This window comes from Oryx dammah, unplaced genomic scaffold (assembly GCF_014754425.2).
Source record: "Oryx dammah isolate SB20612 unplaced genomic scaffold, SCBI_Odam_1.1 HiC_scaffold_10, whole genome shotgun sequence".
Lineage (NCBI taxonomy): Eukaryota > Metazoa > Chordata > Mammalia > Artiodactyla > Bovidae > Oryx > Oryx dammah.
Genome location: NW_024070194.1, coordinates 19,464,001 through 19,481,519, shown reverse-complemented (window position 1 = coordinate 19,481,519; position 17,519 = coordinate 19,464,001). Strand labels below are relative to the sequence as shown.

Genomic DNA, 17,519 nt, shown 5'->3' with positions numbered 1-17,519 from the left:
CCCTCAGTTCTTAACCTCTGGCAGCAACAAATTTGTTCTCCATTTCTTTGTTCTGTCTTTTGGAGACTGTCACATAAATAGAATAGTACATATTAAACTTTTTGAGAAGGGGTTTCACTCAGTATGATGCCTTTGAGATTCCTCTGAGTTGTTGTATTTTTAAAAAATTATTTACTTTTGGCTGCACTGGTATTTGTTGCTAGAATGGGCGTTCTCTAGTTGTGGTAAATGGAGCTACTCTTTATTGTGTGTGAGCTTCTCATTGTGGTGGCTTCTCTTGTTGGGGAGCACAGGCTCTAGGTGTGCAGGCTTCAGTAGTTGCAGCATGTGGGCTCAGTAGTTGCGGTTACCAGAATTAGTTGCTCTGAAGCATGTGGAATCTTCCCGTACAGGAATTGAACCCATGTCCCCTGCTTGGCAGGTGGACTCTGATTCATTGTGCCCCTAGGGAAATCCTGTTGCGTTTTGTTAAAAAAAAATTATTGCTGAGTAGTATTCCAGTGTGTAAATGTACTACAGTTTATTGATTTACCTGTGGAAGGAGATTGGTTTCCCTGGTGGTTCAGGGGTGAAGCATCTGCCTCCAATGCAGGAGATGTGGATTTGATCCCTGGGTCCAGAAGATCCCTTGGAGCAGGATATGGTAACCCACTATAGTGTTCTTGCCAGGAAAATCCAATGGACAGAGGAGCCTGGCAGGCTACGGTCCATGGCGTCATAAAGTCAGACACTACTGAAGTGACTGAGCACGCACACGCACGTGGAGGGAGATCACCTTGTTTCACATATTTTGCAACTGTGAATAGAGCTACTGTAAACAGTGTTGCACAGATTTTATATGGACATGACTTAGTGACTAAACAACAGCAGCACTTTACAGGTATTATATCAATCTTTAAAGCAAAACTACAACTAAGTTATTCCTGTTTTATGGATGAAGAAAGTAATTCAGTAATTTGCTTAAGTTTACACAGTAAACAATGCATGTGGATGTGGAGAGATGTGGATCTAGATCTATTTGCCTCCAAAGCCTGCACACTTAATTGCTGGGGTCCAGCCCCAGCAGGATCCAGGGGTTCCCTCAGGATGGACGGAGTTGGAGAGAAAGACGGGGAGAGATATGGAGAGACCAAGCTTAGGTGGAGCAGGTCTGTAACTTTATTTTTTAAAAAGAGCTTTTATACCTTGGGTTGTACACAGAGGGGAATGGAAGATGCAGAGTCATGCAGAGTCAGCAGTTCTGACCCTTATCGAAACCAGGCTTTCTTTCTCCATACCTTTTCATATACAAGAGTCTTATGTGATTTACATCATCTTCTGGCCTGGGGGCCTGTTAACATTTTATGACCCTTTTTTCTGATAAAGGTTTGTCAACCAGAAAACTTATTTTTCTCTAAAAGTGTTTTTTCTAAAGTCTGGCGCCACTCTCAGAAAGTACTAAATAAAGTTACATTCCTATGGGGCAAAGGTACAGTGGGTTATAACAAAGAAAAAATTTATTAACTCATAGGTCTAATGTTGCTAACACCAAGGCTACTACTTATTTTCCCTACATACCAACTATATTAACTAATATACTTCCAGGCACACAATGGGTAAGGGATATAGAAACTTGGCAGCAAGCATTGGCTCAACAATGAAATCTTTCACCAGCACTATTCTAATAATTTTTACTCCTTGAAGGGCTCTATGCCTATTTAGGACTTTAGAATGTTTAAGTTCCTTTCTGCATTTCGTGGTTGGGAAGTTATGAACGATCATGTGCGTTAGTTGTAAGAGTATGGATAAACCTGCCACGCAAGTTAGAATGCTAACAGAGGGGTTTGAATTGACACATTCCTTTCATGCCCAGGAGACTTATCAACTAGAGCCCTAAGTTGATTTTCTCCAGAGAAAGGTGGTTGGGGATAGCCCCCTGTTAATGCCAGAAGAGTTGGTGAAAGGCATAATATAGTAAACAGTAGACAGACAGATTTTGGTATGGGGTAGATGCTCGAGCAGGTCCAGGGAGTCCCTCGAGTCCTGATCTGCCTTGCCTGTCAGATCTCTCCTCATGACCTTGTCATGGGTGGGATCTCATGTGCTGGCTCCCGGCACTTAATTACCATGTTATAGTATCTTTTAATGCATGCTATAGAGTAGACTAGAAGAATTGTTTCTGCTTTCTAGTTTAAGGAAGGCTACCAGATGAGATGCTTGAGCAGAATATTGAAGGTTAAGAGAAGACCAGATGACCAGAAATTTAGGGAAATAGTGGGGCAAAGTTTTAACATAACAGGATAAGTAAATCACAGAAGTATTAAACAGATGGCATTTTGGAGAATGATGAATAATTTTGTGTGACTGGAGCATAGGGTATGTATGGGAGAATGGCATGTGAAATAAGATAATAGGCAAAGCAGGATCATGGCAGATCATCAGAGTTGTGTAGAAAGTTCATCTTAGAAATCCTTTGATAACACTATGTGGAGAAGTTGGGGTAAGGCAAGGAGAAATACTGAAATGAGTATGATAGTACAGGAAGAGGCAAATGAAGGGAGTAGTAATGGGCATAATGAGGAAGATGTAAAATAAAGTTTAATTATAAGATATTTCACCCATGTCCAACTGTTTTATTCTAATGTCTTAAATTTTTTTGCCTTTTCTATACTGCCCAGTTTTATGCCATGAGTGTGATGTATGTAGGATGTTACAGATTTTTCACTTTAATGCTCGAGAGTATGTGTTAGCAAACTATGACCCATGGGAGGAATCTGGCTTGCTGCTTTTTTTTTCTTTATAAATAAAGTTTTATTGGGGTAGCCCCATTCATTTTATGTGTTCTCTGTCACACTGTCACAGTACAATGGCAGATGAAGTCTAAAATGTTTACTTTCTGGCCCTTTACAGAAAAACTTTGAAGAACAGCAGATTGAAAGCTTTCTTCCATCTAATAACCGCATGTGATAGTGCTTACTTAATATTATATATTGTTCCTTGTTAACTAGGTGACTGACCACATAGTCATTCACAATCTACCCATAGTGTATTTGGAAATTTTTTTGAACCTGGGCTGTGGTTCCCTCTTGTTTAATAATTTTTAAGTTATTCTATTTTTCTGAACACAAGATCGGATCATGTTCAAATAAAGGTAGTTTTACTTCTTTCTCTGCAGTCCATATGCCTTTTGTTTGATTTTCTTGCCAAGTTACACTGGCTAGAACCTTTGAATAAAAACAATGAAGGTTGGCATTCTTTCTTGTTCTTGATTTTAGGGGGAGAGCATTCAATCTTTTACCATTAAGTAGGATAGGAATCCCAGGGACGGGGGAGCCTGGTGGGTTGCCATCTGTGGGGTCGCACAGAGTCGGACATGACTGAAGCTACTCAGCAGCAGCAGCAGGATGTAAGCAGAGACATTACTTTGCCAACAAAGGTCCATCTAGTCAAACCTATGGTTTTTCCAGTAGTCATGTATGGATATGAGAGTTGGACTATAAAGAAAGCTGAGTGCTGAAGAATTGATGCTTTTGAACTGTGGTGTTGGAGACGACTCTTGAGAGTCCCTTGGACTGCAAGGAGGTCAAACCAGTCCATCCTAAAGGAAATCAGTCCTGAATATCCATTGGAAGGACTGATGCTGAAGCTGAAACTCCAATACTTTGGCCACCTGATGTGAAGAACCGACTCATTGGAAAAAACCCCGGATTCTGGGAAAGATGGAAAGCGGGAGGAGAAGGGGACAACAGAGGATGAGATGGTTGGATGGCATCACTGACTTGATGGACATGAGTATGAGTAAGCTCCGGGAGATGGTGATGGACAGGGAAGCCTGGTGTGCTGCAGTCCATGGGGTCACAAAGAGTTGGACACGACTGAACGACTGAACTGAACTAAAGCTATAGTTTTGTTTTGTTTTTAATTAAATGCCCTTTTTTCAGGTCGAGGAAGTTCTCTTTTACTTCTGGTTTCTTGAGTGTTTTTACTATGAAAGGGTGAGTTGTGTCAAATGCCTTTTGTGCATTGAGATGATGTTTTTGTACTCTGTTCTAATATGTCTATGTAATATATATTACATTAATTGATGTCTGGATATTTATCCCAGCTTGTATTTTTGGTATAAATTCTACTTGGTCATGGAATATTACTTAATTCAATTTGTATTTTGTTGATGGTTTTTGCCTCTGTATTCAATACAAGAGATTCACCAACTGTGTACAAGGGATCCAGTTTCTCTACATCCTTGCCAACACTTTTAATCTCTCTCTCTTTTTTTGGTTATTATTAGCTGGATCATGCAGCATGTGGGATCTTAGTTCCCCAACCAGGGATTGAACCTGTGCCCTCCGCATTGGAAGCATGGACCACCAGGGAATCTCCTGTTTGGAACTGTTACAGTTTTTTCTTTTTTTTATATATATAAAATCATGTCATCTGGGGACAGATAATTTTCCTTCTTTCCTTCCAGTTTTTTCTGTCTTTTTATTTTAATGCCTTAATTGCTTTGGCTAGGACTTCTAGTACTGTGTTGACTAGAAATGGTGAGAGTGGGCATCCTGTCTTGTCCTAGTATTAGAAGAAAAAATTTCAAATTTTCACTGTTGAGTGTGATGTTAGCTGTGGGCTTTTTCATATGTAGAACATATTTTGTTGAGGTAATTTCCTTCTGTTCCTAACCTGACCGTTTTTTATGAAACAGTATTGAATTTTGTCAAATGCTCTTCTGCATTAGTTGTGATGTTCATGTGGTTTTTATCCTTTATTGTAATTTGGTGTAACACATTGATTTTCTTTATTTTTAAAAAAATATTTTAATTTTATTGGAGTATAGGTGATTTACAGTGTTGTGTTAGTTTTAGGTATACAGCAGATGATTCAGTCATATATATTTTTCATTCTTTTTTAGATTGTTACACGGGTTATCACAGAATATGAGTGGAGTTTCCTTTGCTGTAGAGTAGGTCCTTGTTGGTCACCCTGATTTATTTTTGTATGTTGACCCCATCTTGCATCCCAGGGATTAATCAATCCTTCTTGGTCATGATATATTAATCCTTTTAATGTGCTGTTGAATTCAGTTTGCTGGTATGAAAATGAAACATTTTGAATGTTATAATGTGGTAGCTCTGGAAATACCAGATTCTTCTCCCATCTCATGGTTTCTTCTTGCCACCTGCTGTGGTTGTCATTTGATTGTTTGTTTCAGACTAATTTTGTATAGTCCTGTTTTCTTTGTCTTGTATGGTCTCTGAAGTCTATTCTGTTAGATTAGTAGTTTGACAGACAACCTTCTCACTGATTGATTGATATAAAATTGGTTTATGATGTTTAAGATTCAAGAGTACAAAATTATATTTTGGCTTCTGTAATACACTGCAACATGCTAACTAGCAAGAGTTTAGTTTCCATTCATCACCATGCACTTGACTTCCTTTATCCATTTTGCCCTTCCCACACTTAGTTTCTGCTAGCCACTATTCTGTTCTCTCTGTGTACTTATTTTTGTTTGGTTTGTCTACTCAACCCCCCCCCCCCCATACACATATGAAAGAAATCATACAGTATTTGCCCTTTTCTGTCTTATTTCACTAGCATAATACCCTCCAGGTCTATCCATATTGTTGCAAATGGCAAAATTTCCTCTCTTTAAAAAAAAAATTTTTTTTTCTTTTTTTAAGCTGAGTAATAGTCCCTTGTTTTAAATATATACTACATTTTTTTTTTAATCCAGTCATTCATGGATAGCTGCTTAGTTTGTTTACATATCTTGCATCTTGTATGTAGTGCTGGATTGAACATTAGTATGCATATATCTTTTCAAAATAGATGTTTTTGAATTTTTTGGATAAATACCTTGAAGTGGAATAGCTAGATCATATTCTTAATTTTTGAGAACTCTCCATACTGTTTCCAGTAGTGGCTACAGTAATTTGCTCTCCCACAAACTGTATAAGGATTCCCTTTTCTCAACATCCTCTCTAACACTTGTTATATCTTGCCTTTTTGATAATACTTATTCTAATGGTGTGAGGTGGTATCTCATTTGTGATTTTGATTTGCATTTCCCTAATATTTAGTGATGTTGACAGCTAAGAGTTTTATGATTTCAGGTATTACATTCAAGTCCTTAATCTGTTTTGAGTTGACCTTTTGTATGGTGTAAAGCTGGTGGTCTAGTTTCATTCTTTTGCATAACCAGTTTTTCCAACATCATTTATTGAAGAGACTATATTCGCTGTTGTGTGTTCTTTTCTCTTGTGTATTAATTGTCCATATATGTGTGTGTTTATTTCTGAACTCTCAATTCTGTTCCATTGATTTGTGTGTCACTTTGACAGTACCATGCTGTTTTGATTACTGTGACTTTGTAATATAATTTGAAATCAGAGTGAATGATACTTCAGCTTTGTTTCCCCCTACCCCCCTCAGGATTGCTTTGGCTATTTGGGGCCCTTTGTGGTTCCATACAAATTTTAGGATTTTTTTGTTCTTCTGTTTCTGTGAAAAATGTCATTGGGATTTTGATAGGGATTGCATTGACTCTGTAGATTGCTTTAGGTGATATGGACATTTAAAAATGTTAAATTCTTCTAATCTCTGAGCCCAAATACCTTTACATTTCTTTGTGTTGTGTTCAGTTTCTTTCAATAATGTCTTTAGTTTTCAGTGAAAGATGATCTTTCACCTAGCTGGTTAAATTTATTCCTAGATATTCTGTTTGTTACAGTTGTACATAGGATTGTATTTCTTAATTGCTTTCTGATGATTTGTTGTTAGTGTATAGAATAGACTTTTATATATTGATTTTTTTTTTTTGGGTACCCTGCAACTTTAGTGTATTTTATTTCTAATAGATTTTTTGGTGAAAATTTTTTTTAATATATAAAACTATGTCGTATTTATTTCCTGTCTATTATTAAACTGTAGGACACCCAGTTGGCATTGGAGAATTGGTTGTTGGTGTGGGGAACCCATCCACTGCACTCAACTTGAGACTTGTGGAATTAGCGACCAACACCTTTACACTGTTAGGAAAATGAAAAGAGATCCTTTTGTAGTTCATAAACATGATGATTGGGTGTTCATGCTGCTGCGTGACATGTGCCTCCCCGCAAACCTTGTTATGACACCGGCACATTACCCGTCTGACGTGAAAAAAAAAAAAAGAAAGAAAATGAAAAGAGAAGCCATAGGCTGTGAGAAAATGTTTGCAAAACATATAAAGGACTTATATTTAAAATACACAAATAACTCTTAAAATGCAACAGTAAGAAAACAAATAATGAGTAAAATATCTGAACAGATAGCTTGTGAAACAGTGTTCATAGATGGTAAATAATCGAACAAACAAAAAGATGCTCAACATCCTGTCACATGGGAATTACAAACTAAGCCACTAGTGAAACATCATTGTATACCTATTAGATTGGCGAAATTCCAGAAATACTAAATTCTGACAATATCAAATGCTTGTGAGGATATGGAGCAGTAGAAATTTTCCTTCAGTTCTAATTGGAATGCAAAGTGGTACAGCCACTTTGGAAGATGATTTGGCAGTTGCTTACAGAGCTAAAACATAGATTTACCCTTATCATACTGTAATTATAGTCCTCTTTACCCAATTGAGTAGAAGACTTACATACACAAAGAACCTGCATGATAGTATTTATAGCAGTTTTATTCATAACTGCCAGAAGCTGGAAGCATCTAACATCCTTGGAATAAACACATGTGAAATGTTTATTCAGCAAATTTTAAAAAAAACTGTCAAGCTCTGAAAAGATAGAGAGGAAACTTTAATCGTAGTACCAAGAAGCCAGGCTGAGGTTCTTAAATTGTGTGATTCCACTATCTAATATTCTGGGAGAAGCAAAACTGTAGAGACAGTAAAAAGATAAGTGATTGCCAGAAGTTCTTATTGAGGGAAGAAGAATGAATAGGGAAAGCACGGGATTTTTAGAGTTGGGAGATTATTCTCTGTGATACTATACTATTGAATACGTGGCAGTTATGCATTTGTCAACATCCTTAGGACTGTATAAGTTTCATAAAGAGTGACCCTTAATATAAATTGTGGACATTAGTTAATTATAACTGTAGAATATTTCAGGTACTGATTAGCAAGGCAGACAAGGTTGCCTACCTTTGTAGAAATTAATAAAATTAATTTAAAAAGTCAGAAAAATTTCAGTGATGTGGTAGAAAGTAATAGTATGGCTACATTATACTGGGTAGTCAGGGAAGACCTGAGTACTAACTTGAGGGCTGAATGCAAGATGTTAGCTATTTAAAGATAAGTGGGAAAAACATTTTCAGCAGACGGAACAGTTAGTGTAAGCCTATAAGTCCAGAATGACTTTAGTGTGTTTGAGAAATAGAATCCAGATTTACAATGGCTAAGGAGGAGAATGTTAAGGAGAGGAGAACTCAAGAAAGTAGGTCATGTATGGAATGAAGTGGAGCTTCTGTAAGCCAGAGTGAGGAATTTGGATTCTGTTTTAGGTGAGATAGGCAATTATTGGATATTTAAGTAGAGTAGAGCAAGATATAATTCTCATGTTCAGAAGAATACACTAACTTTGATGGGAAATGGCTGAGAGGGAAAAGGAGCAAATGCAGAGGCTGTTGCTGCTGTGTCGCTTCAGTCGTGTCCGACTCTGTGTGACCCCATAGATGGCAGCCCACTAGGCTCCTCTGTCCCTGGGACTCTCCAGGCAAGAATACTGGAGTGGGTTGCCATTTCTTTCTCCAGTGCAGAGGCAGGGGGCCTTATTTAGTGACTTGTAATAGTTTGTTGACAGGGAAGGGCTGGTTGTGGCTTGGGCTAATGTAGTTAAAAGAAAAGTAAGCATATATTTTAGGGTATATAGTAGGGTATATTTTGCAGATAGGGTATATTTTGCAGATAGAATCTTTACAACTAGATGAGGGAAAGATTTAATGCTCATAGCTTTGGCTTGAGCAACTGGGTGAATGGTGCTGCTGTTGAGCCAGGCAGAGTTTCACCTTAGTCATTTTAGTAATGCAGACAATTGTAAAGGTTAGACCTAGGAGTCTGGCGCTCAGGGGAGAAGATGGGCTTTGAAGTGTAGATTCTCTATCTACTTAGTCTTGAGGTATTTTTCAAATTGTACAAGTATGGTATATATTTTCTTTTTAAACTCAAGTAATACATATAAAACCACAAGTTCCCCATGACTTCCTTCTTTAGTACACAGGAGGGTAGCCACTATTACCAGTTTGGGATGGATACTTTTTCTGCCTTTATTTATATTTACCTATAGGGATATGCATTTTGTTTTTATTAGCAAAAATATTACATTATATATATTCTGTAACTTAAATATTCTTGAAATCTTTCCATTTCAGTTGCTAATAAGTTGTTCTAATTGTTGCATAGTTTTCTGTGGTATGAATTTGTGATTATTTAACTGGTTGCCAATTAATACTAAGGTTTCTATGATTTGTCTTTACTGTTATACAAGTGGTGTGTTTTTTTATTCTTAGAGATTTAAAATAAATAATTTTGATTATATGAAACTAACGTGAACTAGAACATACATTATTAAAATTATCAGCATGTTTTTGCAAAGCATCTCACAGTTCTATCACAATGATTCTCTGTAATTATCTGGAGAGAATCACTGTTTCTAAAAATGTTTGTAGTCTGTACTTTCATTAGTCTTCTTTACATGAAATTGTGTTTTTAAAATACATTTTATTATGATTTTGAATTTATTTTCTTTGCAACTTTATAATGTTAATTTAGAATAATCTATACTATTTGAAAGGGTATTTTTCCAGCAATAAACTGTTGCTGTAGATCAGCAACTAGAATAATACTTTATCATGCATAAAATCAGCATCCAAATGTTGGACTTTTCTCACTGCCTCTTAATTTCCTTATCTTGATGTCATAATTCTGAGGCAGACAGTCTTTTCGGTATTGAGGAGACGATAATAACTGTACATATGTGGTAATGATGTCTTTGAGGACTCTCTGTAACAAGCACTTTGAATCAGAAGAATATCCTGTGCAATGCTCTGTTGACTTTTATGGTACACCCCAGTGCCTTTATATTGTGGGTGGCTACTGATGGCTTTATTTATGATGTATGCCTTCTGTATTTAAAATAAAATGGCCCTTTTAGTAAATTGTATAAAACATCCGAAATGGTGCAATTTAAGTAGACATAGAAAGTGAAGGAAAAAAATATACAGACCAAGCCAAGGGAATGAGCTAGTCATTTGAGTTAAGGCCGCCAGAATTTTAGCTTTGAACATCTTTTTCCTTCCTCCCTACATCTGTCCATCCCTCCCTCCCTGTCTCCTCAGCATATGGGATTCTGGTTCCCTGACCAGAGATCGAACTCATGCCCCTGCATTGCAGGTGGTCCTAACCCCTGGACCACCAGGGAATGGAAGCCTAATTTTGTATGAATACTGTAGACATGTTTACAGTTTCAGGTTACTTTGTTTGCCTTATGGTATTTATGTATTTCTTACATAGGACCTGGCAGATAGTGAGTGCTTAAGTAAATTTTACTTTAATCTTTGACCCACTGAAAATATTCCTGATATTTTATCAAGTCCCCAAAAGCCTAAGAACATTTTATTTTAAAAACATATTTAGTTAAATTCTGACAGTATGAATAATAAACATTCATAGCATTTTCCCCCCACATACATAATCATTCAGTCTTTCAGCAACCTTGTGAGGTAGAGATGGTGTTATCCCCGTTTCTCTGACAGGAAACTGAGACCTAGAGAGGTTCAGTCAGTTCAGTCGCTCAGTTGTGTCCGACTCTTTGCGACCCCATAAATCGCAGCACACCAGGCCTCCCTGTCCATCACCAACTCCCGGAGTTCACTCACACTCAGGTCCATCGAGTCAGTGATGCCATCCAGCCATCTCATCCTCTGTTGTCCCCTTCTCCTCCTGTCCCCAGTCCCTCCCAGCATCAGAGTCTTTTCCAATGAGTCAACTCTTTTCATGAGGTGGCCAAAGTACTGGAGTTTCAGCTTCAGCATCATTCCCTCCAAAGAAATCCCAGGGCTGATCTCCTTCAGAATGGACTGGTTGGCTCTTCTTGCAGTCCAAGGGACTCTCAAGAGTCTTCTCCAACACCACAGTTCAAAAGCATCAATTCTTCGGCGCTCAGCCTTCTTCACAGTCCAACTCTCACATCCATACATGACCACAGGAAAAACCATAGCCGTGACTAGACAGACTTTGTTGGCAAAGTAATGTCTCTGCTTTTGAATATGCTATCTAGGTTGGTCATAACTTTTCTTCCAAGGAGTAAGTAAGTGTCTTTTAATTTCATGGCTGCAGTCACCATCTGCAGTGGTTTTGGAGCCCCCCAAAATAAAGTCTGACACTGTTTCCACTGTTTCCCCATCTATTTCCCATGAAGTGATGGGACCAGATGCCATGATCTTCATTTTCTGAATGTTGAGCTTTAAGCCAACTCTTTAACTCTCCTCTTTCACTTTCATCAAGAGGCTGTTTAGTTCCTCTTCCACTTTCTGCCATAAGGGTGGTGTCATCTGCATATCTGAGGTTATTGATCTTTCTCCCAGCAGTCTTGATTCCAGCTTGTGTTTCTTCCAGCCCAGCATTTCTCATGATGTACTCTGCATAGAAGTTAAATAGGCAGGGTGACAATATACAGCCTTGACGTACTCCTTTTCCTATTTGGAACCAGTCTGTTTTTCCATGTCCAGTTCTAACTGTTGCTTCCTGACCTGCATATAGGTTGCTCAAGAGGCAGGTCAGGTGGTCTGGTATTTCCATCTCTTTCAGAATTTTCCACAGTTTATTGTGATCCACACAGTCAAAGGCTTTGGCATAGTCAATAAAGCAGAAATAGATGTTTTTCTGGAACTCTCTTGCTTTTTAGAGAGGTTGAGTGAGTGAAGTCACTCAGTCATGTCTGACTCTTGGCGACCCCATGGACTGTAGCCTACCAGGCTCCTCCATCCATGGGATTTTCCAGGCAAGAGTACTGGAGTGGGTTAGTATCATACAATAAATATTGTAGCCAGGAATCAAGCCCAGGTGTCCTGATTTTGTTATAAAATCTCTGTTATGTAGATCATGCCCTTACAACATGAGGATTAACTCTTCTCAGACTATGGACTGAAGAAGATATGTTAGGGTTGTTTATTTTAGTATAATTCAGGAGCCATCTTTGTTCTTTTCACAGATCAGATGTTTAAGTGTTTGCAATGTGTCAGGCACTGTTTTGGGATTCTGGGTTTTATCAGTGAACCAAAAAAAATGATTCCTGCTCACATGGAGTTTATATTCTAGCCCAGAGAGTCAAAACCAATAAACATAATAACCAAGTCAATGACTTGGTATGTCAAAAGATCACATTATCTGTAGAAGAAGAAAAATGATCAGGATAGGTGGAACAGACTGTTAATATTGTGAAGAAAACAAGTAGAACAAAGGTCTTAAGGCAAGAATGTGCTGGCATCTTTGAAAAATAATAGGTAGGTGCCTGAGTAGGGGTGGAAAGTAGAGGGGAAATAAGATCAGGAGGTAGGGAGGAGTGGAAGCATCTATCATATAGGGTCTTTCACTTGAGTAAAATGGGAAGATTTGAAGAACTTGTTAACATCTTAAAATCATCCAGGTTGTGTTAAGAATAGGTACTGAGGCTGGACAAGGATGGGAAAAGGGAGACCTTTTAGGTTAATCTGGGCTTCCTTTGTGGCTCAGCTGGTAAAGAATCTGCCTACAATGCGGGAGACCTGGGTTCGATCCCTGGGTTGGGAAGATCATCTGGAGAAGGGAAAGGCCACCCACTCCAGTATTCTGGCCTGGAGAATTCCATGGACTGTACAGTCCATGGGGTCACTTAAGGTTAATCTAGGAGAGGGGCATAATTTAGGAAAAAGATAGCTGTCAGGTGGCTATGAACAGATTGATGATAGAAGTGATGAGAAATGGCTGGATTCTAGGTGTATTTTGCAAATCAAGACCTTAGAATTTGTCAGCAGATGGGAAGGGACATATGAACAAAGGAGTCAAGAATAACTCCATAGTTTTTAGCTTGAGCATCTGAATGGATGAAATTGTCTTCGACTGAGATAGTTTACAGAGGACATCGGGGTTCCGTTTTTGATGTGTTAGTTTCGAATGTCTTAGATACCCAAGTGAAGTTGGCTGTTTATAATTCAGGAGTGAAATCTGGGATGGAAATGTAAAGTTGGGACTTGTTGCTATATAGATGATATTTAAAGCCATAACACTGGATGATATCCTTGAGGAAATGAATATGAAGCTATGAGAGAAGAGGGAACCAATAACTGAGCCCTAGGACCTTCCAGTATTAAGAGGGTAGAGAGACCAGAAGGAATAATCAGTAAGGTAGGACATAAACCTCGAGAATGTGTCTTGGGAACTAAAAGAAGAAAGTAAACCACGGAAGAAAGAAATTCAGCCATTTCAGATTTTGCTGATAGTTTAGCACAGGATGGATACTAGAATTTTAGCAGTGTGAAGGCCACTGGTATTTTGTGGTCTTCAGTGGGACGTGGAAATGGCCTGGTTAGCATTTACGTATTTTTCAAGTGGGAATTTTTAATGTTTACAGTGTTTCCTTTGCCCTGTTCAGGTTTGCCTTCCTGTTGGTGATGTCTGACAGTGGATCACAGCTTGGCTCAATGGGTAGTTTGACCATGAAATCACAACTTCAGATCACTGGTAAGTCTTAAAAACACCTACTGCATTATTTCCCTCATTCTCTTTGTGCCCCCCCACCCTGCCACCCTCTCCAGTATCCTGGAGAATTTCCATGGACTGTATAGTCCATGGGGTCGCAAAGAGTCTGATAGGACTGAGTGACTTTAACTTCACTTTCACCATCAATAAAAAATCTTCTGAGAAGAAAACCTTTAGTGGCTGTTACATATCAGGTGTTGAATTTTTTGCTGAATGAGTGAATGAACATAATGTGTAGATATATAAAAATAACATTTTAATTTCAGGTTGTTATTGGGTATGGTATACGATTTGGGTTTGTTAAACATGCTTGGGCAGTTGCTATTGTTTTTTGTTTTGATTTGGATTTTTTTAGCTTTGTTGAGAGCTAATTCACATACTATACAGTTTACTCATTTAGAGGTCAGTGATTGTTAATACATTCTCAGAGTAACCATCACCAGTCAATTTTAGAACATTTTCACCATTCCAGAAACCCCTGCCCCATATTCCCCAGCCACCTTCAGCCCTAGCTTAATAATTATTCTCTCTATAGCTTTGCCTACTTTGGTCTCATACAAATAGAATCATAAAATGTGTGGCCTTTGTCTCTTGACTTTTTCACTCATATTGTTTTCAAGAATCATCCCTGTTGTAGCATGCATTAGTATTTAATTTCTTTTTATTGCCAAATACTATTCCATATGTGGAAATACTTTATCCATTTATCAGTTGATGGGTGTTTGGATTGGTTCCACTTTTTGGCTGTTACGAATAATGCTGTGAACATTTGTGTATAACTGTTTGTGAAGTTGTATGTTTTCCATTTTCTTGAGTGTGTTCCTGGGAGTAGAGTGACTGGGTCATGTAATATCCACATTTAGCATTGTGAGGAATTCCAAATTAATTTTCAAAGCATCCAGACCAATTTGTATTCCCAGCAGTCATGTATGAGGGTTACAGTTTTTTTTTTTTTTTTTTTTTGGGGTTACAGTTTTGTAAGCACCCTTGTAATGCTTATCTTCGGTTAGAGACATTGTAATGGATGTGACATAGTATCTCGAGAGTTTGGGTTCATTTCTCTGATGGTTAATGATGATGAGCATTTTTTTCATGTGCTTATTATTAGCCATTTGTATATCTTTTTTTTTGAGAAATGTGTATTTAAATTTTTTGGTTGCTCTTACTACTTTCCTAATACCTGTTTTTTTCCTCTAACCATACTAACCAAGTGGATCACTTTCAGTTTAATGTTCCTTAAAATGCCACCTGATTTGTACCTGCTCAAAAACCTTCCTTCAGTGCTTCTCCTTGGCTGTGTTAGTGAATTTCTTTAAGACTGGGCTAAGACTTTTCACAGTCAGGCTCCATATGATCTCTTTGTAGGGTCTTTTTATAGAAACCATTTGTACTAGCCAAAGTGAGGCACTGGATTTTTCTTTAGACAAGCATGTGTCTATTACACAATGGAAACTTAGTCTCTCTCCTTTTAATTTAATGGCATTTATTGATTATATTAGTTTCTGTTAATACTGTACCTGGCTTACAGCCACCTCTAGATTATGAATATAAAGTTATAAACTGTATTATTATTATCTTTAAGTGAAGTTGCTCAGTCGTGTCCGACTTTGCGACCCTGTGGACTGTAGCCTACCAGGCTCCTCCGTCCATGGGATTCTCCAGGCAAGAATACTGGAGTGGGTTGCCATTTCCTTCTCCAGTATTATTATCTTTCTCGAAACATAAAAGGATTTGAGTTATATAAAAGTAACACCTTCTTAACTTTGAAAGTATGCTAGAATTTATTCTTGGGAATTCTTTCACTGACTCCAGTCTCTTTTCTTAGTGATACCTGATTTTCAGTGAAAGATTCTAATATTTCTTTGCCAAAGCCAGATTCTAGTTGTTTCTCCCTTCCCTGGTGGCTCAGATGGTAAAGAATCTGCCTGCAGTGCAGGGGACCCGGGTTCAATCCCTGGGTCAGGAAAATCGTTTGAAGAAGGGAATGGTTACCCACTCCAGTATTCTTGCCTGGAGAATTTCATGGACAGAAGAGTCTGGAGGGCTGCGGTCCATGGGATCCCAAAGAGTTGGACACGACTGAGCAACTAACACTTCCATTTTCTCCCCATCTGCAGTCTAGTCTGAGTAGCTGTTTGACATTGGGCCAGGCTTCTTAAGACTCTTTTTTAGGGGACAGCTTAAGTTAAAATTTTTGATTTAGAGAATTTAATAGTCAGCTTTTCAAGTTATGTAAGCAATATACATGCTTTTTTATTTTTTAAGTCAGCAATTTAAAAGTAATGTAAGGAAAGAAAAAGTGAAAGTGTTAGTCTCTTATTCGTGTCCTACTCTTTTCGATCCCATGGACTATAGCCCACCAGGCTCCTCTGTTCATGGAATTCTCCAGGCAAGAATACTGGAGTGGGTAGTCATTCTCTTTTCCAGGGGATCTTCCTGACCCAGGGATCGAACCTGGCTGGGTCTCCTGCATTGTGGGCAGATTCTTTACCATCTGAGCAACAAGATTTAAGTTATATTCCTTTCAACTTTTCTTTGCATAAGCTAACTATCTTTGCTATTGTGACTGTCACGGGAAGAAAAACACTTAATACCTAAATGTACCTCAAGAAGACATAATTCTTAGCCATTTATAAGCTTTTAATCTTGAGTCTAAAATTTCTGAGAATGTACAAGTATAGGGCAAAAGCATTTTAACAAAAAGAGGCACTGTGAATTATTGATAAAAGTTATATATTTAGCAAAGACATCATTAGATACGGCAGATATGGAGAACATCAGATAATAAACAGTAGAGTGCCAAGTTGACTACAATCAAGTGTCCTTTGTAATTCACTGTTTGCTTTTGATGGTAGAAACCTCAGAACAAAGTTTTTTTTCCCACAAGTCACTTTAATTGACATTGTATTTTTTATTCTGTGTCAATGGATTAGCTACAGTACTTGAATTTTTTGTTTTTTATTTTGGTAACCTGCCTCAACACTTCTAAAATTCAAGAAAGGCATAAATATGCAGGTATAAAATATATGCCCTGGTATATGGTAATGGCAAGTGATAATGACTTTGGTCAGGAAAAAGGGGTAGTATTTGACTAGAGTTGCTGTGAAAGAAAGTGGTGCTTGAAGCATTGCTACTATTTAAAAAGTAGAAAGGTGTAAAAGGATCTTTCAGGAATGAACATGACAGAGCAAATGGCCTGAAGGAGGGAGGTGCCAAGGCTTTCCTCGACATCCGTAAAAGCCACTGCTGCAGAGCAGGGACCTGTGAGAATTCATGGGAATGGGTCATCTCCTTGACATGAGTCAAGGCTGCCAAAAAAAAAAAATCATTGCTAAGGGAGCTGGAAAGTAACCAGAGTTTTTAACAAAGAGCAGTAAACTGGATTGGTGTTTTAGAAAGTTGCTGTAAAAGACTGATAGGGAAATTTAGTGTCAAAAGTTAAAATGTTACTCTGGGGTTCTGCTCAAATTTATTTCTTTAACTCTTTCTGTCATGCATACATTACATGCGTACATACATAATTTGTTTACAGTATATACATTCGCTAATTGCTTTTCCTTAACAGATGAGGGCAAGTAGAAAATTTATTAGAGAAATGACACCTTATAATAAGTTTTAATAAAAACTTGTATAAGTTGTAGCAAGAGTTTTAAAAAATTAATTCATAAATTGATACTATGTTGATAAACAGATTGTTTAGAGAACTTGATGTGTTTTAATTTCACATAATTCTTTATAGGAACATCAAGGGAAAGGCAGCCTTGCTTTTCTTTTTCAGAATTTACATAAAATAAAGTATACCTCA

The 17,519-nt window shown here is 37.8% G+C and overlaps 1 protein-coding gene and 1 non-coding gene across 2 annotated transcripts in view; both read left to right on the top strand.

The window, feature by feature from the left end:
* Positions 1-17,519, top strand: part of ITCH (itchy E3 ubiquitin protein ligase) — a 102,260-nt gene that overhangs the window by 19,135 nt on the left and 65,606 nt on the right. Inside the window, exon 3 of the mRNA XM_040247496.1 lies at positions 13,608-13,696. Coding sequence (XP_040103430.1) covers positions 13,627-13,696 — 70 coding nt within the window. The 5' untranslated portion in view covers positions 13,608-13,626. The remainder of the gene's footprint in view (positions 1-13,607; positions 13,697-17,519) is intronic.
* LOC120869617 lies at positions 7,026-7,130 on the top strand. The gene has a single exon (XR_005722586.1). It is a non-coding gene; the product is annotated as a small nucleolar RNA U13 (small nucleolar RNA).